We start from the raw sequence: 23,594 nt of genomic DNA, 5'->3' as shown, positions 1-23,594 counted from the left end.
ACAAAATGAAAGTATTCATCTTTATCAGATCTAATTAGAATGAAACATTTCATAAAAATAAATTTGAAGTATGTTTAAGTATAAATATATTTGAAAATATATTCAAGCATATTTACTATTTCTTTGTTATTGATCTATCTGATAGAAAATTGTAACATCAAACATCACTATAGTGGATCTTAAAATGACATCATTATAGATCAAAAGGATGGATATATCCGTCTCCAGTTTTTATTTTCATAAGACTTCTTTTCATACAGATTTCATCAAACTTATTTGAATTTGCTTTTATCATTATGAAAAATTCATCAGAAAGCAGGAACTTGAGTAATGCAATGCAATGCAGTTGAATGAGGTATATAATTAAGTACAGGGCCAGCAAAGGCAATGAAAGGCTGCTGCTTCATATTTTCCATCGGAAGTCTAAATGAGCTTCTCGTAATCTTCATTATCCATTTCAATTTTATCTTCCAAATTAGTTGAAATTACTCATTCTTGCTCGAGGAACTTGCATCAAAATCAAAAATACCTGATTTATCAGTTTCTTTAAATAAATTTCTTTATGAGTTATGTTTTATGTGTTTTTTTTTCTTGTTATAATTTCAAACAAATGAGAAAAAATACATATAGACAGTGATCAAAATTAACGATTATTATATACATGAACAGGGCAAAAGATAATCTGCACAATTTTAAGCAAACATATCCTCGAACATACTACGACAGTTCTCGGAAAACACATCTTGGATATTCAATCAATCACACTTAACCAAAGGGGAAGAAATTTCATAGTGATATCCATGCATGTCAGATGCCCATCACAACTCTACAGAATGAAAAAAGACGGTGATTGCTAGTATTCCCATAGTACATCCTTTTTCTATTGGTGGAATTCTCAAAACCAAGACATTAATTCCCCCCTCCCCTTTTCTCCCAAAAAATGAGGATGAAATTTCTGCTATTTCTCAGACTCTTCAAAGAAATGAAAAATCAAGTACTTCACCAAGTACTTTATTTTACTGCCAAGAATAAGGCAAAATAAAATTCAAGGATTTTTAAGGACTGCCAGAACCCAAGATTTCTGATGGCTAATAAGAGCTCAAACAATTAATCGATATTTGCAAATCTGCTGATTATTAAGATGAAAGATGGAATTAAGACACAATGTAAAAATAGAAATGTCAGGAGTAAGGAAATTAAGAAATAATATACAAGTACAAAAAAAATGAGAATTCTTGCTTAGCATTAGAAAATTGCCTTGAAATATTAGTGAAGCAGGAGTTGCATTATCATCTCAAGATTTGTAGAAAATGCTTATCATCCAAATCAACCTTTTTATCCAAACAACTGTAGACAATTTTGGATAGAAAAGATATGCTATTCTCACAAATATATCAAAAGAACAAACATCCTTTGGTATTCACTGTTTTAATGGAATCTTCAATGGAGATATTTATCTGGAAATTATTTTTTATATTTTATTAGTTGGATTTTCATGTAAATGTTTGCTATATTAAACTAATTGTAATTCTCTTAGCATTTTCCCAGGAAAAAGATTCCAGGGTTCAAAGCCCAGTGTATATCCTCCACTAAATAAGCATGTCCTTGCATATTCAAAACTTTAGGGATGCAAAGATGAAAAAAAAAAAAAGTTAGAGAAGTGGGGAGTATCTTAAAAATATCCATAAAAGAAAATGTTAGCAGCTCTCATTTTCAAAAACCAGAATAATTTTTAGACATAGAACTTTAGAGAGTATCAAAATTAATTCCATTTTCCAACTACTTTTTTAGTATATTTCATGTTTTTCATTTTTGAAAAATTCTGTCTTTTCAATCTGGTAAAAATTAGAAAACAGACAAATAACTACAATAGACTGAAAATCTAACAACAATTCGCCATATTTTCTTCTAAATTTAAATTATAAGAACATGAAAGATACTAATAAACAATTGTTAATTGTTGCACTTAAATATTAAATATATGTATATATACTTACATCTGAATTTTCAGAAGACTTTTCTTTGTTTGATGGATTTACTTTTGTTCTCTTTGTTCTAATAGTAAACATGGGGTTGTAATCAAGGAGACTAATCCTTTCTTTGCATTGTCTTTTTAATGAACATCTACGAGAACTTATACTAGATGCTTCGGATGAATTCTGACAGTTTTCAATCAGCTGACTGGTATTTTCATTACTGTTCAATGAATCATTTTGATCATCAATTTTTTTCTCAACATTCTGATTACCTGAACTTGCAGACATGCTATTAAACACAACAGCATTGTCTTCTGGCTGTTTTTCTTCACAACTTTTTTGATGAGGTGATTTTGTGTTTGAATCAACTTCTGTAGAATGAGAAGAAGCGATCATATTATCTTTACCTTCTAATTCCATTGATTCATCGACACTAAATTCATTTTCATGCACATATTCACCAAGCATACTTTTAATACGTCGCACCATTTCGTCATCTGTTTTAGGTTGAACCTAAAAAACAAAAAATTCTAAATAATTAAAAACAGTAAAGTAACTAATATTTAATATGCAAAATGGAACATTATAAAAGACCAAGAAACTCATTTACATCCAATGCTGCCATCATATCAGTCAATTTATTATGTATTAGCATAAAAAAAAATAAGGGAAATCCCTGAATGGCACTTAAGGAAAAATTTTTGTTTGATCTAAGCTCTTTTATCTAGAAAAACTGTATTTCTAAATAACGCATTTTAATAAATCGGAATTAGCATCAGACATCATTCTTAAAATTCATGCAAAACAAAAGCCAATTAATTATCTAATAGCATTTTGGAATTATAAGCAGAAATAATAAAAACTAATTGAAGACTTCAATATTAATATAAAGGATGTGATGAACAGTACACCATTAAAATATATCAACTCACCTTTCTTGGTTCTGAAAAAACTGGCTGTGATTCTTCTAGTTCTTCATTCACAAACAGCATCACGAAATGGGTCCTGACTATTCTGTCAGTTTAAGTACACTGAAATCATAAATGTAATGTTTTTCATTAGCTTAAAATGATGAAAAAGTTTAAATTTTCCATTTCCTTTGGGCATTTGAATGAAACAATAAATTGGAATGTGACTAAATCAAATTTATTTCAATTAGAACTTGACAGTAATTTGATTTTCTTCTCTGTTACCTTCGATTTACCTGATAAATTTAAAATACTGCCTATACAAAATACATTTTGGTTTATGCAAAACAAAACTCAACACTGTAAAACATTATTTTCACATCCGAATTATTTCATCAGTTTGTTAAGAAATACTCCAGTTAATCCAAATGAAATAATTTTAGGCAATTCAAATTAAATAATTTAAGGTATACAAGCAAAAGATCTAGAGGTTTCCTAACAATTTATAATACTGTTGAAAATAAGTTTTACCTTAATGCTTCATTCTTTACATTTCAATAATTGTTGTCATTATTTTGCAAATAGCCATTCTTAGAATATATACCAAGATATAAACCAAAACATTTATCAAAATATGAAACTTAAAAAATATTATTTTCATGTTCATATTTATGAATAGAACTAGAATATAAGTACTAATTTGAGGTTTACCCTTAAATATCAATATGTAAAAACATATTTACAAACATCATTTATCATTACATTATATCTTTATTATACTTAGATTAGAAAGATAAATATCCTGAAAAGTGTTAATAATAAATACAAATCGGCTTAAAAAAATAATTTCAATAATCTATACTTATATACAGCTCAATGTGTGTGTGTGTTGGCGCTCTACAGGCCAGGCCATTTGACCTACAGCTACCAAATTTGGTACATGTATACCTTAGAGGTCGGGAATGTGTACCTGGGGTCCCTTTTTTTGAATTTTTAATTAGAATTTTAATTATTAATTAAAAACTAACTTTCCCGCCAAAAAATCTTGCCTTTTCCCCACCGCTAAATGAATAAGGCTTCAGTTTTTTTTTTTTGTTTTTTTTTTCCCAACAGTAATGAGGCTATGGTTAACATTTTTCGGCCGATAATTTCAAACGATTCTGTTTATTTTCTTAATGTTTTATGCATTTAAAATTAAACCTTGTTAATTAATCGATCTTTCAGATTAATTCTGAAGTACTTTTCAATTAAAATAACACAGAAAATAAAGGAAATTAAAAATGTCTAATCTGCATAACGTTACCCCAACTGACGTAGAAAAATTCACGCATTTGCGTTACCGTAACTGGCGTCGAAAATTCACGCTTGCGCATTGTGTTCTGATTGTTGACAATATTCAACGGATGATTCTCCATTTAAATTATTTTTAGGTTAGTTGCATGCTTTTAAAATTAAATTGTATTTATGTTAGTTATATATTTTTTGTATATGCTTATAGTTTTAAATTACAAAATTTCAGAATTTTATCAAGAAAACTCTCAAAGATATGTTAAAACAAAGTTGGTGAAGGGTCAATCACAAATTAAAATGCAAATGTTTACAGCTTCACTGCAGACTGACGCGACGCAAGAATGCATCATAAGGAAATAAAATATGCTTTATATCTTTAGTTTTAAATACAAATTTTAAAATCTATACTTCTTGAAAAATACTTTAAAATTCTATATCATGAATTACAGAATATAACTTAAAAATAGCACAGTCAATGAGATTGTAAAAAAACTTATCCTTTAAGTAATCTTTCCTTTAAGTTATTATTTCTACAAATTTTTAATACTTCTGAACCAATAAAAGCAAGCTTATTATTTATTCATTCAATCATTACTTCCTTTGTTAATTTGTGTACGACCCCTAAAACGCGAACATCTGACATGATTTTCCCTGTTTGCGAACTCGTATCCAGACATCGAAAAGTGGTTTAAGTCAGCATTTATGTAGTTTCATATCTTTGAGACTTTTTGTGATAAACTGCTGAAATTTTGTACATGACCTTATTAGATGGGGCACATTTTACTCATTGGGAATTTTTTGTACGGGGTCCGTATAAAAATTTATATTTTGTATTTTTTAAAGTTTAATCCGCTATAAATTTTAATCGATTTCATAACATTTTACACCTTTTTTTTACGCAACTTCGTAATTTACAGTGTATGTCTATGATCAATATTTAAGGGATAAAAGCCGCGGTCAAGGTTTTTGAGACAGTCTGTATAAATACCTCATAAATTTAAAGTAACAGTCAAAGATTTACTTCTCCCCCCCCCCTCCGTTTAATTTTAAGGAAACCAAAGCTAAAATGAATCTATATATTAAATTGTAATTAGCCATCCCATGAAGAGAGAAAAATTTTAAACACTCTAGAATTCCGCTGTATATCTTCAAAACTACAAGAATGAAATGGTTGAAATTTTACATACCAACATTTCAGTTACTGTTTTTCAATTGACACCAAAATGTTACAATTTTTTTCAATACTTTTTAAATATAAATTTAATAATTAACTAAAATAAAAGAATAGAAAATTTGAAAAAATATTCAGTTTTGATTTGTGTTATATAAAAGTTTTAATCAAAGCAAAAATATTGCTGCTGGTCAATTATCTAGAGATATGTCAGAAAAATACTGACAATTATTTACTATTAATAGGCCAAAATTTCAATTTTTATAATTCAGCTTCTGTTTTTTTTGTAACTTCTTAAGTTTAATGTGCAATCTTTAATCTAAAGAATTTTTATTACTAAAATTGTATATACAGTAAGAAACTGTCTTTAAATGATAAAAAAAATTAATTCAGCAAGAGATAACTAATTAATGAATAACAAGCAGGATTCAGATATTTTTTTGATTAACTGTATGTATGTATAAATATGATAAATTTATTACCAAGTACAGCTTATAATTGAAATATGTTAGAACAATTTTTTTAATGAAGCTTTATTTTTAACATATTAACCAGAGCCCAGACAGTACAAATATTGCTAACTTGCATACTTCTCTAAGGTATTATGAGAAGAATGAAAACTTTGCTGAGAGTTTTTCAGTTCATTAAGTTTTGTAAGCTATTTACCCGTTTCTTATTGCATTAACCTCCACAAAATGAAATTATGATCAGGCTTCACTGACACTCAAGTAAAAAGGTTCTGAATTTCTTTGAATGAATTACTGCACAGATCCCACTTTTCTTATTTTATCTATATATATAATGTTCAACTCGTTTCCTATACCGATATAACTAGATCAATTAGAACATAATATTGCTACGAATTTGTAATATTGCTGACCATTGCAGTTAGTTCCATGGAAAGGAGGACAGAATTACAGAAACTCTGGTGGCTGCCAAATTAATGACACGCAACCTTGGCGATGAAATTCTAAAAGCAACAGGAATTTTGGAAATAGGTCCATTAGGAAACGGGTTATGATTATCTTTATATAACCTTCTTTGCTTTATCACAGAAACTGTAAAAAGCTAGAAACAGAGGTATAGTCAATCAGTATTGAGTTAGTTGATGAATCATGTTTTGAGTAGCCAATCAGTAAGTCAGTAGGCAAGTTCAGCTTCAGCAAGTAGTCAGTGGAGAGTAGCAAATGGTCGAGAGGCAGAAATAGTAAAATAAATTTTCTTTCCAGCAGAATTCTCTGTGTATACTTTGTTCTGTTACAGTTATTTGCTACCGATTTGTTGCTTGTGTACTATGTTTATTGTAAATGCAGTTCTTGTGTACATTTCAGCTGTGTTTTGTTGTCTATGTGTTTGTGTAGAAAAAAGCATCATTATTCATCATTGAGCCTGTTAGACTACTTCACTATACACACACTGCACCAAATTCAGATTTTAAACAAAATCAAAATTTTCAATTTAAAAAAATATTTTCCTCATCATCATCTTCAAAGTCATCTACATAACTCGCCACATCCTTTGACTTTCTGCTGCTAAGTAATAATGATGCCATATCTTACTAAGTCCTATAGACATTTATAATGTCAGGTAAAATTCACCCATGTAGTGAGTTTTAGAAGATACACCGCATATGCATAACGTGTTGGTTAATCCCTCCTATTTCTGAGAATGGTATGATAATTATTTTTGATAGTCTTTAAAGGTGGACAATGGCAGTCAAAAGACTAAAAATGGTTGATGATATAGTGGGACACAAATAATAAGAAAAGGAAGAAAATGAGAGGAAGTCATTTGACAAACAAAGAATGATTGATAAAATTTTTATGAGTGTTTCATTTGATCTCCAGAGTGTTCTCGAAGTTCGATATGTCACCAAGGTATTGAAGCAAGAAAAAGTTGTGCTGTTAAAACTTAACCATGTACGAAGTAGCCTGCCCCCCACCCACCCAAATAACATACATTGTTACGTGTGATATGAAGTAACTCATCACATTGCCAAAAAATATTTAAAGTTTTGCTTTTCTCCGGTGGTCAGATTCAAAAACAAAATATAGGATCTTCATTGGTGCATCTGGTTCAAATAATATCAAAATTATTGAGGAAAACTTTCTGTAATCTGCAATGATGGAATGATAGTATGTAGTACTCAATGATGGAATGTTATAGTATGCACATCTTTAAGACAGCCTGCTTCACTAGGAAAAGGATGAATCCTCTCCCTTATTCAGAACAAGAATTTAAAATTCAATGATTTTCTCCATCTCTCAAACTTTTCTTGGATACTTATGTGGAATTAAACAAAGAATATTGGTGGAAATAATGTAACTGGCTGAAACTTTTTTTTTTTTTTTTTTTTTTGAGGAAAAACATTCTGTATCAATATTTTTCAGATATAGTGATTCAAGGAATTACATAAAAGCTAATGCTTATGATCAAGCGCATTTAAGAATTCCTAAAATTTTAAAGGCTTATACTTCTCCCTTTCCAATCTCTGAAGAGAAGTATAAAGGCCTGCTTCAGTTATAAAGAAGTAATACCACAAGAATTCAGTTGTTGGTATAAATCCCTGCGAAGTTGAAAGAACTCTAAAATAAATCTTAATTCTTATGAACAAAGTCAAGAAAGAGATTCTAAAAATAAAGCTGATTTTACTTAGAGATATGCAGTTAAAGTGTAACTAAAATAAATATTTGTTCTTGCAATAATTGTTTGTTACAATCAGATGATAAACAGATTATGTAGAGAATGCCAAAGGCAACTTTAAAGTAAATAGCTAATGCAATGCATCAGTATACAATATTAATATAAATTATAATTGTAGCAGTTGCATTACTCTTATCTTCTCTTTTGGATACTAGATGGCGATGCCTGATTAGGCCATCCCACAGTGCATTGCGATTCTAATTGGAATGGATGTGATACTGAACTGTGAAGCCGTGCACGTGAATGTCTTGTGTTTGTTCAGTGTGAGAATGTGGTTATTAAAAGAAATGTTCCTAAAAACATTCGTCCTGTTGCTTCCTGCATGGATCATAATAATCTACATTCCACCACATTGATGCCCAATGAAAAAGAATTTGATGAAACGGAAGTGAAGTCGTCCCAGCGATCACAAGAAAATTTTCCCGCCACCACATAATCTATTTTTATGCTAATGTTGCTATACAAATAAATCAAATTAAGGATGTAAACATATTCACTTAGATAATTATTACTGACTTAAAATAAGTCACAGAAGCAGATTAAATAAAATTGATAAGTTTAGAAAAAAACTTTTGCTACATTACTAACACCAATTATCACTCTACTGGAACTTTCAAATTATTACTTAACCATTTAAACCAGCTATCAAATCATCAATAAACCTATTCTGGACAAAAAGTTACAAATATGTAAAACAATTATTATTTTAATCAAGAGTTAAAAAATTAAATTGAAAATATTACAATTCCGAATGGTATTTAAAACATGCATTTGCTATTCACTACTTTTTTTCATTAAAAAAACAAAATTTGCAATTCAATGAACCAAATTATTACTAAATTAAATAGATTAGTACATGGTCCACATACAAGTTATAAATAACAAAGAGCTTGCAAAAAGAGATATTTGGATTATTATCTTCTCAGAAACATTGCTTTATAAGGGAAGGGGGAGAAATGTCCTTATACTATACTTGCACAAATTCAAATTTGAAAATGTGTGTGTGTGCTTAAATTTTTAGTTTATTATTATTTTACAGGTAGCAAAAAGTTTTACGAAATCTTCAATGGTATTTTCATTTCATTAAAAAGGACTGATTTTTTAATTTTGGAGGAAAAAATTTTCAGATTCTGTAAATACCTTCAATTTTTGTCAGAATTCAACTAAGCAGTAACTAATGGTTAATTTTTAATAAGGAACAGATACAAACCATAAAGCCATTATGTGTCGTAGAAAATATTTTTAGCAGTTTATATTACTAAATTATCTACCAATATATGTATCAATAACTTGTTTAAGCAAGATATTTACTTCATATTGCAGACTTATTTGAGTTATTTTGAACAATTTCACTATATTAATGGGATCCCCCCCCCCCCCGTTCTTAAGAAAGCTATTAGAGATAGCCTCTTTTGCTTCCTTTAGTGCAAAAAATGAGCACAACTGAAAACTTTGCTAATTTTTCAAACTTTAAATCTTTTAAACCGCAAATAGTTTAAGTCAAATGAAAAATGATTTCATATTTCTATGCTATATAAGAAGAAAATCTAAATTCCAGTAATAAAATTAAGATATATTTTATTTAGGATAAGATGAGATAAAATTTCATTCCCTTCCTGAAAGATTATTCGATAGATAAATCCATCTTTCCAAGGAACAAAAGCCACACAAATAAAGAATATATGCTATAGCCTTTGAAAACTAATCAGGGTTGCCACTCAAATCTGGAAAAAAATTTCCGTGTACATACATTCAAGACACAAGAAAATGCAAAAATAGCACTCATGTGCTAGTTAAAATGCAACATGATTTTAAAGAGTGGAAAAAGCAAGGAAAGGAAGCAACAATTTAACATTATTTGAAATAATAGCATATTAAAAGATTTTAGTTAATTACATCAGAAAAACAGTCTCTCTTTATTTATTATCTAGAATTTAACAAAGACAAAATTTATATATTAAGTGGTGGAGAGATATATTATTTCTCATGCTCTTTAATTGTAAGTCACACAAAATTAAGAATTCGGGTGAAATAAGACACAAATCATTTCTGTTATCATGATACAAATCATTTAATAATTACTTAACAACAACAAAAAAAAAAACATTACAAAGCAAAATTACTTTTTTTAATTATTCATTTTAGCCACTTCATATATTTGAGCCTCAATTTCAGTAGATTTTTCAGCTATCGGTTCCATGGAGTTAATCCCTAATAAATAACCATTCCCAATAATGCCCAACCCCATTTTTGTATGCCTAACATATATTTTTTAGCTATTTCACTTTCAGTGAATAAATGTGAAAATATTTCTTATATATCATTGAATACAATAAAGGACAAAAGTGATGTAACAAGTTTTAATGCTCATAAAAATTTCAGCTTTAAATGATTATTCTTGAACTAAAAAGTTCGTAATCGGTTCATTTTCATACATTAAATTTGTATTTTTTTCGGACAAGGCATATCAATTTCTCCTTTATTCCTTTAGACACAAAGTCTAATATAATTATGACTTTTTTGAACCGACACAAAGTTTTGTTTCCCTTTTTTTGGAATGACTAATAAGCGCCTGTTTTTCCATATTACTTAGGCTTATTATTTTCTTAAAAAGCAAGCAATATGCAACAAATTTACAGGACTTCTTGAACCCTTTCAGCAAAATCAAGATTGATTTTTTTATCAATTCGTATTAAACACGGAGCAGCTCATTGTTTAAAAAAATTCTTTAATCTACTCTGAATAAACTCACAATTTCTCAAGTGATAAACAAACCATACAATAAACTCATATGTGAGTAACTAAACACCACTGCAATGTGCCTGCAGAATTAATGTTGATAAACCATTTAATAAGTTCATGTGTAAGTAACTAACACCGCCAGGCGTCCACAGAATGAATGTTGCTATTACCACCAGAGAAAAGCATTCTGATTTTTTGCACAGTTACAAAAGTCTCGCACATGCTCATTAGCTGCAATTCAGGAATCTTATGAAAAAGAACAATGCTCACAAATCGAAACTGGACTGATCTATACAGAAAAAAAGGGAAAAGAGAAGAAAAAAAGGTGCAAGCTTCCGCATTACACAATCGTGAATGGTATTGTTTTGTTTTTGGAAGCGATGACTACATCTTTATTCTTGAGCTCTTTAGAGATCATTTTTTAGATGGAAAAAAAAAAAAACTAAGAAGCACAAAATTACCTGTATTTTTGTGGCTTTTATGAAAATTTTCAAATTTCCCTGCATTTTTCCAGTTTTTTTTATTCAACTTTTAATTTCCTGGTTTTCCAGGTTCTCCCAGTGTTGTGGCAACCCTGATAATAATTCTGTCAAAATTCAAATTCAGCATCAAAAGCTAATACAAGGAAACAATAAATATCCAATTTATATGAAGGTCATTTTTCAAGCCAGACATTTTTTCATAATAACTGCTACTATAAATTTCAGATAAGCTTCAATAAAGAATAATATACAATTAAAAAGAGAAAATTCCTATTAGCTCTAGAAAAAAAAATCCTACCAAAGAAAGTGGTATTGCTGGAAATGTAAATGTAATAGTCTGAGTTGACTTCCCTGTAATATAAACAGAACAAATCTGAATTCAGCAACAGAATGAAGATGTGTTTCATCTAGCAATAAAACAAATTATCATGGAACTAATTTTCGACCATTTTAATTTATCATTCATATTTTGAAAATCATTTGTTAAAATGTCTTTTCATACCATCATTATTTAAAATATCTTTTACCATCATATTTACTGGTTTTTGTTACCAGAATGCCTTTTCTAAATAACACACTTGCATAAAACATTTTTCATAAACAACATCCAGAAATTTAGAGAAGTTTATAATAGTCTAAATGTTACATGAATTCTAAAAGCTTCAAGCAAAACAATTTTCTGTCTGTTTTATAATCTTTCACTGATTAAAATATTAAGAAAGGAACATTTTTCAGCTAGAAAAGTAGAAAAAAACAACACTACTCAAATTGTTCCAACTTAAATACCATTTTTTGTCTTTCAAGACATAATTTCTTCTTAATTTATTCTTTTTACGTATCAGCATGTTTCACATCCTGCAACTTCTGAATTTAAAAAAAAAATTAGAACAATTTGTTTAAATGATAATAAGAAACAGCTATCAAGAAAGAAAAATGTTCTTATTGATAATTCCCTCTTCTCATAGTAAACGACAGAATATTTCTGATTAAAATATAGAAATACTAATAAGTTTTTAAAAAATTAGAGCTATCTTCTTTAATGTCTTTTTTTATTTCAAGACCATACATTAACTAATAAAATCATTTCAGAACATGTAAACAGTAAAAAATATTAAATTTTCTTTAAGGAAATTAATACATGAATGATGATTCCATTAAAAATCAAATTATTTATGGAACTTTAGCTATCTTGACAGTTTTTTTTAATACATAGCAAAATTTGAACAAAAATCAAGAGATATAGCTTTTTATTGAAATCTTATTTACCTATACTACCTATAATCTATATCTATCTACGAATAAAATAGAATGAACAGTATGAGATTACACATGTAATCCAAACTTTAAACTTTTTAGATTTTACTACAAATTTCAAAATGTTGCAAATACATTATTGAAGCAAAAATATGATGAATAATGAGCACAAAATGCAGCACATCATGGCACAAAAACTAAAAAATAGCACAAAAATACACACGAAGAGTGCAAAGAATTCTATTCTAAAGCACATATAAATATTATGACATAGTGGCAAGTCAACTATCATTTTTTTAATAATCACATTATAGTTTGAAATACCAACTTATTTCTTTATATCACAAATAAATGTTTGTGCATAAAAATATACACAGTTTTTACAAAAAACGATTTACATACTATGTTATGATAGAACAGTAGCAAACAATGATAGAGAAAGGGTGCATTAGATATTATTTTCCAACTGATTTCCTCCTGCAAGCTTCATATTGTAAAACATGAATTAATTTTTTTACTTTTAAAGTAAAAGCATTTTAAAAAAAAAAAATGTAAGTCTATTTAAAATAGAAATTTACAAGGAAAAAAGTTTTCAGTTATTGCAGTTTTAATATGAAAATATTAGTCAGTCCCAAAATATTGAAATACTGACCAGATCACTTTCATTTTTAAACTGTTCTTAAAAAAAAAAAAAGTGATTGAAAATTAAGACAAGATTGAAAACCATGTCTTGATTTTTGTCAATGCTTTTGATACCATTACTTTTGACAATTTCAAGGCCAAATTAAAAAAACCTTTGCATCGGCTGAACAATAATTTGAATGTCTCAATCACACAACAGGAATCACTAAGCACTTAGAAAAATTTGTTGAAGATTCTCTGCTATAAAAAATGTAATTAAAACATAGTAAAAACATTTTTCAAAGTTCTACTTTACAGGAAGGAGAACCACGACACTTTAACTTTTGGCACAACATAAAATGATTCAAGGTTAATATCTGCCAGGCAATTTCACTCTATACATTCTCTTTTAAGGTAGAGTAGCAGTCATAATGTATTTTGATCACACCTCTTATTCTAAATTTAATATTTAAAATGCACATAAATCTGCTTTTCACAACTTCAGTTTTATTGATTGTACATCAACTCTTCTCCCTCCCTTTTTTTTAAAGTTTCAATTCCAAAATATAGTTAAATATTTTTAATCTTTCAGTTAGTTTTGCAATTATTTTCATACTATTCAGTTAAATATAAAAGTTTACTCCAATAGTCAAGTTATAACTTAAGAAAGTATTAAAAGTACTTTCAATTAAAGATAGATCTTTATACTTAACTTTCCCAAGGTCTTAAATACATACAGTGTGCCAAATATATCTTTTATATGACCAAAAGTTCTACTCTGAATTTGAATAATTTAATTTTCACAAGTTCTTAGATACATTAAATTGTATCAGGTATAATTTTTAATAGATAATAGTAACTTACTTCTGTCATTTTCTATATTTTTTTCTAAATTTCATCAAGACAAATTAAAATAGATAATTCTGTTTGGGTGGTTTTAAAAATCTATGGCTTCATTCTGAAGAGTAATACTTTCTAGTAAGATTGAACTAAATTCATTTGTTAATTTTATAATAAAATGCTAACGTCATTAAAATAATCAAAACATAACACTTACATAAATTTTTTTTTTAATCTTTTGATATGCTGAATAATTATCATAATAATAAATTATCAAAATTTTAAAATAATTTTTATGGAACAAATGAAAAATCTTCTTTCAAATATAATTTCACAAAAAGATCTTTTTACCAAATAAGTGATTTAACTCAATATACATTTTTAATTATAAGTACTCAATAAGATTTTAAAATATCCACTTCCATAATGACAATCTTTAGAAACACGAATTCAACATTTGTCAGTACACAAATGAAATTACTCCTAATATTTCAAATTTCCATTTTTCAAAAACTAATTATTTCATTTACAAGACATTCATACACATTTAACAATATTAAAATGGCTAAAAAATTCAAGATTTTGCAAAAATTGTGAATAATTATTTTCAATCAGTTTCAATTTAGAAACAACAAATTAGCCCATGCAATGACTATTCAATATAAACAGTCATAATTAAAAAAAAAAAAGATTTTAAATAATTATGATAAAATAATATGCACAAAGAAGTCGAAAGGCTACATTACATTTAAAAAAAATACGTATATCAATAATACAGAGGTAGCTTTACTAATAGAATCACTCTATTTTAAATGTAGAAAAGGAGATGAAAAGATAAAATACTTATATTAAGCTGTCTTTTCAATCTCCTTAAGAATTTGATTTTAAAACTCCTATTAAGAGAATGCTATTTAATTTAAGCACACTATAAGTTTTAAAGATTTTTACATTCAAAAATTACTGCACAAATAATTATCAGTCTGATGATGCTGAAATCTACTAATAATAAAGATGAATGTGTATGTCATCATGTTATATGTCAAGCTATCTGACTTACAGCTACTGAATTTGTAACATATATACTTTGGCAGGTAGGAATATGCACCTTGGAATAAAATTAAGCTGAATTTTGGCATTTTTCCACAATAATTTCCAAAAATACCATCATACAAAAATGAATTTAACTTTGCTTAAAAATTGTCTTTTCAGTGATACTAATTTAATATTTGTGTAAATTTTTACTGAATTCCAGGAATCTTTTAAAAATATTTCTTTGCTTAATTTCCATGTAACAAATTACATGGTATGAAGTTACATCAAAACGATTTGACTGAAATTAAAGATAAACAGCATCCCAAGTGAATCAGCTGGTCACCAAAGGTGACTAATACAAAAAAAAAAAAAAAAAAAAGTGAAATGCTATTTGGAGGTTAAGAGACTATAGCTTATAACTTATTTAAAAATGCATATAAATTCAAATAAAAAATTATGGTAACATTTTTACTGCAGTAACTTAAATTAATTTAAGATAAAATATCAAACTTACCTTTACATCCATTTGCAAAATATGTAGAGCCTCTAAAAATGGAATCTAAAAATATTTACGTCTTGAAATCTAAAAACAAAAGGAAAAAATTATAACTTTTTTAATAAGCCATCAATCTTGTAAGTAATTTATTAACAAATTCTCATTCATTTTAAATTAAACAAATTTTGCTTATTTCATCCCAATATTTAAACAAATGGGTATACATACAGAAAAACAATGACAAGTTTTGTTTTGTTTTTCCAAAAAAAATTTCTAAAATTGTTCAAATAAAAATAATAACTTGGATATATTTATACACAGATTCAAGCATTATTAAAAAAAAAAAATTAATTCCTTTCTTATACTTTTAATTACAAATTTTTTCCCTCAGTAAATCACGTCCATAGAATTCTCCTTAATTCCATATCAAAAACTTTTTTTTAATTAAAAATGTCAAACTCTTTCTTCACTCTAATTTTTATTAGGTTTGAGATAAATCAAAGCTTACTACTGCATGAAAATAGATTCTTTCTTTCGACATAAAGATATATTTCAGCATGAGAAAATATATTTATTTATAGCTGCAAGGTAGTGTTGTGCATGACCTTCATGAAATATACAGAAATGGGAGAAAAAATCATTCAAAATTAATAATGATTATCTCAAAAATGTATAAATAGCTCTTTGAATGTCATATTAAAAACTTTTATATTACATTTTTTCCCACAAAATCATTACAAATATTAAATCCTTTACATCTAACTTTTTAAAAAAATACATACTAAAGTGATTTTTTTTAACTTTTGGAATTTTATTAACTATTAGACTTCCAGTATTTTGAATTTTCAGCAAACTTTCTATTAACCTGAAAACAACCATTTAATCTTTATCAACATAAAAATATAACAGACATATTGAGGAATATATAATACACAGTTTATAAATTGTATATATTAGGTTGTTTCCCTCTCCCACCATTTAGCGCATCCTTTAAAACCAGAAAGGATGTCGAAAATTTATCACAAAAATATGAAACAAATAAATTCAATCAATTAATTAAATAACTATAAACTTTTTATGAAGGTGTTTATTAAGAAAGAATAATGCTGAGAATACTTCAATATTATTATAAGTAAAGATTGTTAATAATGTCATTATTCCAGATTCTTGTTCCCATTATCTTCAAAAAATATCAAACACTTATATGATGTGTCAGCAGATTATCAGATCAGTATCATCCATAATCGCTCTCATCTCAAGTCAGGGCATAACTGTATGTTCTAATAGCATTTCTAACATTTTCTAATCAATAACCAACAGTAAGGATATTTAATAGTTTATTTCCATACAGAATCACACAAGGAAATATGGTGCCTTAATCTTAAAAAAACTCCAATATTAAAAATGACAATTTTAAAACAGAAAGAATAAGCATTCCTAAAATAATAACTGCAAAGCAAGAAGAAAATTATGTCTACCTTGGATGCAGAAGAAAATGCTATAAGTTATCAAGATAAATAGAAAATTCTTAAAGGGTTTCAAGCTCAGAAAATACTTAAAATATTTATAAACTAGGAGTCATGTTGTAAGTGAATAATGCTTAATGCTTCTTTGTACAAATGCGATAAAAATTAATATGATATAAATTCACTAAATGCAATTTGAAAATTAAGACACATACATTAAAATTCCTTTAATTGCATACCCCAAAATGACCTCAAAATTCTTCCTTAATTGGCTAAGTTAAAAAGGTATTAGATTGTAGATAAAATTTGTCAGCTTTTTTTATAATAAGCCTGCAATTTTTTCTTAAGTATACATGAAAAATTTATTGCACCGATGTTTTCTGAACAAATCTGTGCCTTCAGAACTCAAACACAATATTCAAAATCAATTTTTATAATAAATAAAATATACTAAATGAATGCTTAACAAACTTAATTATAGTAGAAAAAAAAATATTAAGAAAGTCTTTCAGGGCAAAATTCTGTAGAATGTTCAGTTGACGTTATTTTAAAATCTACCAATAAGAAAAATAAAAAAAAATCCTATCTTAATAAATAAATTAAAACTTTCAAAATCTTAAAAATAATGAGATGCCCTGAACATGAAATGCATGAACTGTTAAAGGGACGGGAGAGATTGTACGTAACAGTAAATTAATACTGATAACTGCAAGATTATGAAATTCCCTTATATTAAATTTCATTTAATGAATTTCCTTTAAAATTCTTAAAATATATTTTTTAACAAAATCATAAAAAAAGAAAAGAACAAACCTTGGCAGTTATTTGACAACGCAGATTTTTTCCAGCAGAAAAAAAAAATCACAAAATTGCATCGTTCAATTTATTCAATATGAATGGCTTATGTAGTTCCAACACTTTTCATCAACAGGTTTACTGATGACATACGAAAAATTGCAAATAGTTGATTGTCAATATGTTTGATTCCACACATGTTGGACCGTGATATGAAATCAGTCATTAATTGCAAATATTGAAAGTTCAATATTAACACATAATACACATATAATATTAATAGCAGTTAAATAATATTCACCTGCTAAATTTAATAAAAAGACGTAATCTTCAATAAATACGACAATTACTTTACTTCTCGGAAGGGAAAAAATGGAGATCAAGTCTTAAAAAAAAAAAACATGTCGGTTTCGAATTTACACAAATAAACTGACATTTAAATTTGTTTTCTTGGCTACGAAAATTTTTCTCTTAGAGTCACGACAGTTCAGTTTTGTCTAATATATTACGCGCAACAAAATGATACACGAAAACATAGTTCTGAATAACATAAACACAACACATTCTGAACAATACACAACATATAAACAATACAACCATTAAATCAGATTCAGAAACGCTATTCTTCGATCCCATCACCTGCCGACAAAAAAATTATTGTTGCCAGATTAAAAAGTACAAATTTGAAAGTTTCGAATTTAATTTTGTCTCGTTGAAAAAGATGGCCTAGAATTTCTGGAAATTACGCTAATAACAATAATGCTCATTAATTCTGAAAACGATTGCCATGATTATTCAATTTAGATAGTGGAATATTTTTCCATTTGGTCTCGGGACTTAAATCAGATCAAAATGCCTTTTAATTTAATTGTTCCGTTATAATACGTTCAGGGCACTTCAACAAATAAAATATACTTGCTGTAGCTCTTAGTCATAAATACAACTTAACCAATTTAATGCGCGAACATTGTTTTTGTCTAAGTCTACTCTTCCTCCACCCCGTACTATTATATAAGTGCATAACACTTAGGGATGACGAATATTTTAAGAGCGGTTATTACGTAACCAATATCATAAAGTCACAAATACCAGTGATCAATACTTTTCAAAGAGGGGTGTGATTCAAATCCTTGATACGATTGTGGTGATGTTCATGTAGAGTGTTGTATAAAGCATTTTATCGCTATTAGGAAATTAACTCTTTATTTCACTAACAACCATCGGAACATCATTGCTTAGCGCACGTATACATAGAACGGGGATTTTCCCGTGCGAAGTATTAACATTAATTGTATTAGGAAAAGTAGATAGGTAGCGCTTTAGAATGATATGAATGAAAGGTGGCGCTACGATCATTACACGATCTTATTGGTGATATTTCGATTACAGGTTTTGGATCACGATAGAAAGTAACAATTGATACGATATCACTGAAATTAACCGGAGCGGTGACTTCACCGGAAAGTAACAATCCAATATGATCTGTCGAATGGAAGCTCTCGAACAAAACAGAAAAGGAGAAATCTGTGAATGGATTGAAAAGTGAACGGACCGGTTATTGGAATTATCGCATCATGAAATTTATCGGAGCGGTGACTTCACTGGAAAGTGTGAAGTCGCCGCTCCACTTCATGAGAGTAATCTTGACTTTCCTATATACGCATTTGATGATGCATTATTTAGGGATTGCAATACCGGGATACCGAATACCGGTATTTTGAGCCATTTGTGCAATTTTGTAATACCGGTATTCACAAGTTTAAATACCGATTTTTCGGTATTTACTAGCAATTTTTAAAATTGTCTCCACTATATGTTCAGGGATCGCGAACATAGCAAAATAGTATGCGTTTTTGTTTTTATGTCTCCATAACGGACGAAATTAATTAGCTAATTAACGGCTTAATTAATTGCTTAAATTTAAATTAGCGAAACATGGATTATCCCTGAAAGAAAATATTGTATCCTTAACGACTGATGGAGCAACAATTATGAAAAAATTTGGAAAGTTCATTGGTGCAAGTCAGCAGTTGTGCTATGCACATGGAATTCAATTAGGAGTAATAGATGTATTATAGCAAAAAATAAAGAACAGAAGAATCCAAATACTGTGGATATAGAAATTTCGGATTCCAACTTTGAAAAGAGTGAGAGTGATATTGACAGTGAAGATAATGACAATGTAATTGTTGAAGAAGATATTGCTAATGAGGATGAAATATTAACCTATCAAGAATTGCTTCCTATAATTTATAAAGTTAGAAAAATTATTTAAACGTTCCCCTATAAAAAGGATATTTTACTAAGATATATACTAACTGAAAATAAAACAGAATATATTTTAATATTAGATTTTAAAGCACATTGGAATAGTTTACTCCTAATGATGGAACGATTTTTGAAACTGAGAAGTCCAATCCAAAAAGCAATAATCGACTTAAACCTGTAAATTAATTTTTCAGATAGTGAATTCGACTTAATATCCGGAACTATATCAGCTCTACTTCCAATAAAACTGACTACTGAGGCATTATGTCGGAGAGATTTTAATTTATTAACAGCTAATGCAACAATAAATTTCATGTTGCAGTCACTGAAAGAACAGCACACATCACTATCTGAAGAATTATATATTACATTGAAAAATCGCACAGAAGAAAGGCATACCGAAATAGAAAATGTCTTGCGGTATTTACATAATTATAATGATTTTAAAAATGAAAATGAAAAGAAAATAACCAATTCAAATCTGATTAAGTTTAGAGTAAATTTTCTTAAAATTTTTTACCCACAACCCTATCCACATTCAGAAGAATTCGGTTCAATTATCGAAGATTATGATGTCACTACTGTCGATAGTGAAGAGGAATTGTCTCTTGCACAAAAATTAGCGATAAATAAAAAAATTTCAACGAAACAAAATACAATACAGAAATCAGCTATATCGAAAACCATCCGACGAGAAATCGATTTATTTGAAGATGAGGGATTTAGAGGTAAATACGTGGAAAAAGTATATTGCGCATTGCTAACAGTACCACCAACTAGCGTAGATGCCGAACGAGCGTTTCGATAGCTGGTAATTTTTATACAAAATTACTTTTCAGACGTAATGACAGTATAATTGATGCAATATGTTTTTAAGATCACATTTCAAAAAGTTGTAATAGTACTCCAGACTGAATAGTGATATTTACACTTTTTTGTGATTTAAATAAATAAGATGCTCCTTTACTTTGTGATTATATACTGTTATAATTTATAAGTTACAAATTATTTTTTGTGATATTTACACTCTAACAAAACTGGCAAATAAAACAAAGAAACATTTGTGTTTTCTTTCTTTTTCTAAAATTTCTAATACCGGTATTAAGATTTAAAAAATACCGAATACCGGTATTGAACTTTTCGTCCGGTATTGCAATCCCTAGCACTATTCCATACAAATCCTTTTTTTATTGTTTGTGACTTGACTTTGCATATATTCCGTTTACTGCTGGCGCCATCTATTAGTACAATATAGAACTAAAGTAAATAATTTAAAGAAATGACATATATTTAATTCAAATTTTTCAGAAAATGGTTTATTCAAATAAAGAAATTAAATAAATAGTTTTGAAAAAAAATTAAATTGTGAATCAAGTAAGCTGAAATAGATAAATTAATTCAATCACACGTTACTTAAATTAGTAAATTAAATATTGATCACAATTAATACATTTTATATTTAATATTAAATAATAATTTAATAATACGATTGAAATAACAGATATTTGGAACAAATATTTAAAAATAACAATAGCAAAATTATTTGTTATTCCAAAAATTGTGGATTATGCATCTCTAATAACACTATCGGCCAAGTGGTAAATGATCGAGATTCGCAGATGACGGCCCCTGCTTCATCCTACAACTGACCTTTCACAGAAAAACGCAAAGCTTCATTTAACCGAATTGCAAAATATAAGCTGGATGAAAGCCTTTGATGTTGGGAAGTCATACATCTGATTCTCCGACCCGCCACGAAGGCACGCGGATTTTAACAATAAAACTGAATGACCGGACCGACACAACAGGAACACTGGCCGGAACTGTGGTTGAGTCCTAAGGGCCATCACCGGCCACGGTACAACCCTCCCTGAAGGAAATTAGTCCCGTCATCGATGAGATGAGTCAGATCCCCCACCTATTTGTGTACCCACCAGGGTGGTGAGATCCAACCACCATACCGGAAGCATCTTATCCTCATTTCGAGGTGCCCCCTGGGGTTTTTTGATGTAGGGAATTTATAACTTATTTATTGTGTTCGAGAATATGATAAATATACGAATTTCAAAAAAAAAAAAAACCTAAAATATGCATATTTTTTTTTTTCAGTGCAAGAAAGCGAGAATCGCATTTACTTATTCCTTGTTCTAGGCTTGAATCCCATTGTTTCAACCTTATAAAATATATGTATCGTATCTCACCCAGCAAAACTTCTGCTGTTTCGCAGTTTATATCCAAAATAATTTCGTCCCTTATTGCTTTGAACAATGTTTGTGACTTTGTATTAAAAACTTCTGAATTGAAGTTGCATTTCTTGAATAAATATGCCATGCAAGCAATACCCCGACCTAGACAGAGGCTGTGCGGGAAACTTGATGACGCAACCGAAGAGCAACCCCGTCTAGCACAAAGTAACAAACGGCATTTGATGGCATGGGACACTTACAAACAACCAAGGACCTTCTAGAGGAAACTCATATTGGTGCAGGAAAAAGAACAGAAAAAAAAACATTACATATTAAACTGCGAAATATTAAAAATGAGTAAAAGACATTAAATGTACTTTAACTTTTTACTTTAGAAGGAAACTAAGAACAAGAGCTTTGACAAAATATCTTTAAAAGAAGTTTTAATGACTGGGATTTTTAAGAGTTCTTCGACGTCAAGAGATATCCAATTTCTTGGCCATCTGAGTCTGTGTTCTCTCCATAATGCACAGGCTTTGATCACGTTTTTTATAGAGCCTTCCTCAGTGCTACATTGACAAGTCGAACTTTTGTCAAAGAAATGACTTTGATGTACAGAGAATATACCATGTCTAGCGTATGCTTGGTTAAGATAAAAATCGCCCTCAATTAGGTTAACAGAATCATTTTTAAAATGTTGATAGATAGTTCATCCCTTGATAGAATTATTCCATCTCTCCTGCCAATCCTTAATTATTAGTTTTTTTTCTTCTTTCCTTTCATTTCTGAGTTGGGTTTTGGATTAATCGAAAAATATTTCTTTGGTTTCTAGACAAGTTAAAAACTTCCTTGGCTATTGCATCTGCTTTTTCATTTCTAATATACCCCTGATGAGCTTTGATTCAGATTGTTTCAACAACAAGTTCAGCAGCTTTTTCTTTTATGTTCTATTCTTTTTTTGTTTCATCAACGGAATCAAGGGCCATTAAAGCCGATCTTAAATCAGAAATTATCTTTGCCCCTTTTATATTGTGTTGAGCGACAAACTCCATAGCATTTATGATTGCCAACACTTCTGCCATAAAGACAGTTGTAGTGTCATTCTATCTAAATTTTCGAGATTCTTTTTCTTGTTCATTTTCGTACCATACAAAAGTATCCCCCTCTTTCCCCCCATTTTTCATCCATCTGTATAAATACAATTACCTTTAGCCATAACATCCACATAGTAACTGCATATAATTCTTTTGACTTTCAATGGTGGGATAGATACTTCAAAATCCAATTTGCGCCTGTTGTCTATATATTCTACATTCTTTGCTAATCTAATTAATTTTGCCGCATCCCTTTCTCTTTTAATAATT

The 23,594-nt window shown here is 28.7% G+C and overlaps 1 protein-coding gene across 3 annotated transcripts in view; it reads right to left on the bottom strand.

Moving 5' to 3' along the window:
* Positions 1-18,403, bottom strand: part of LOC129960081 (AF4/FMR2 family member 3-like) — a 53,281-nt gene extending 34,878 nt beyond the window's left edge. Inside the window, exons 1-5 of one of the 3 annotated variants that reach the window (XM_056073175.1) lie at positions 17,795-18,403; positions 15,534-15,602; positions 11,252-11,376; positions 2,909-3,007; positions 1,998-2,489 (exon numbers count right to left, since the gene is read on the bottom strand). In XM_056073175.1, the coding sequence (XP_055929150.1) occupies positions 1,998-2,489; positions 2,909-2,968 (552 nt within the window). In that variant the 5' untranslated portion in view covers positions 2,969-3,007; positions 11,252-11,376; positions 15,534-15,602; positions 17,795-18,403. The remainder of the gene's footprint in view (positions 1-1,997; positions 2,490-2,908; positions 3,008-11,251; positions 11,377-15,533; positions 15,603-17,794) is intronic. The other 2 variants (XM_056073173.1, XM_056073174.1) reach the window with 2 other exon arrangements.
* Between the last annotated feature and the right edge of the window lie 5,191 nt (positions 18,404-23,594).

Source organism: Argiope bruennichi, chromosome X2, assembly GCF_947563725.1.
Source record: "Argiope bruennichi chromosome X2, qqArgBrue1.1, whole genome shotgun sequence".
Classification (NCBI taxonomy): Eukaryota; Metazoa; Arthropoda; class Arachnida; order Araneae; family Araneidae; genus Argiope; species Argiope bruennichi.
The sequence above is the reverse complement of the archived record's forward strand: the minus strand, read 5'-3'. Positions and strand labels throughout refer to the sequence as shown.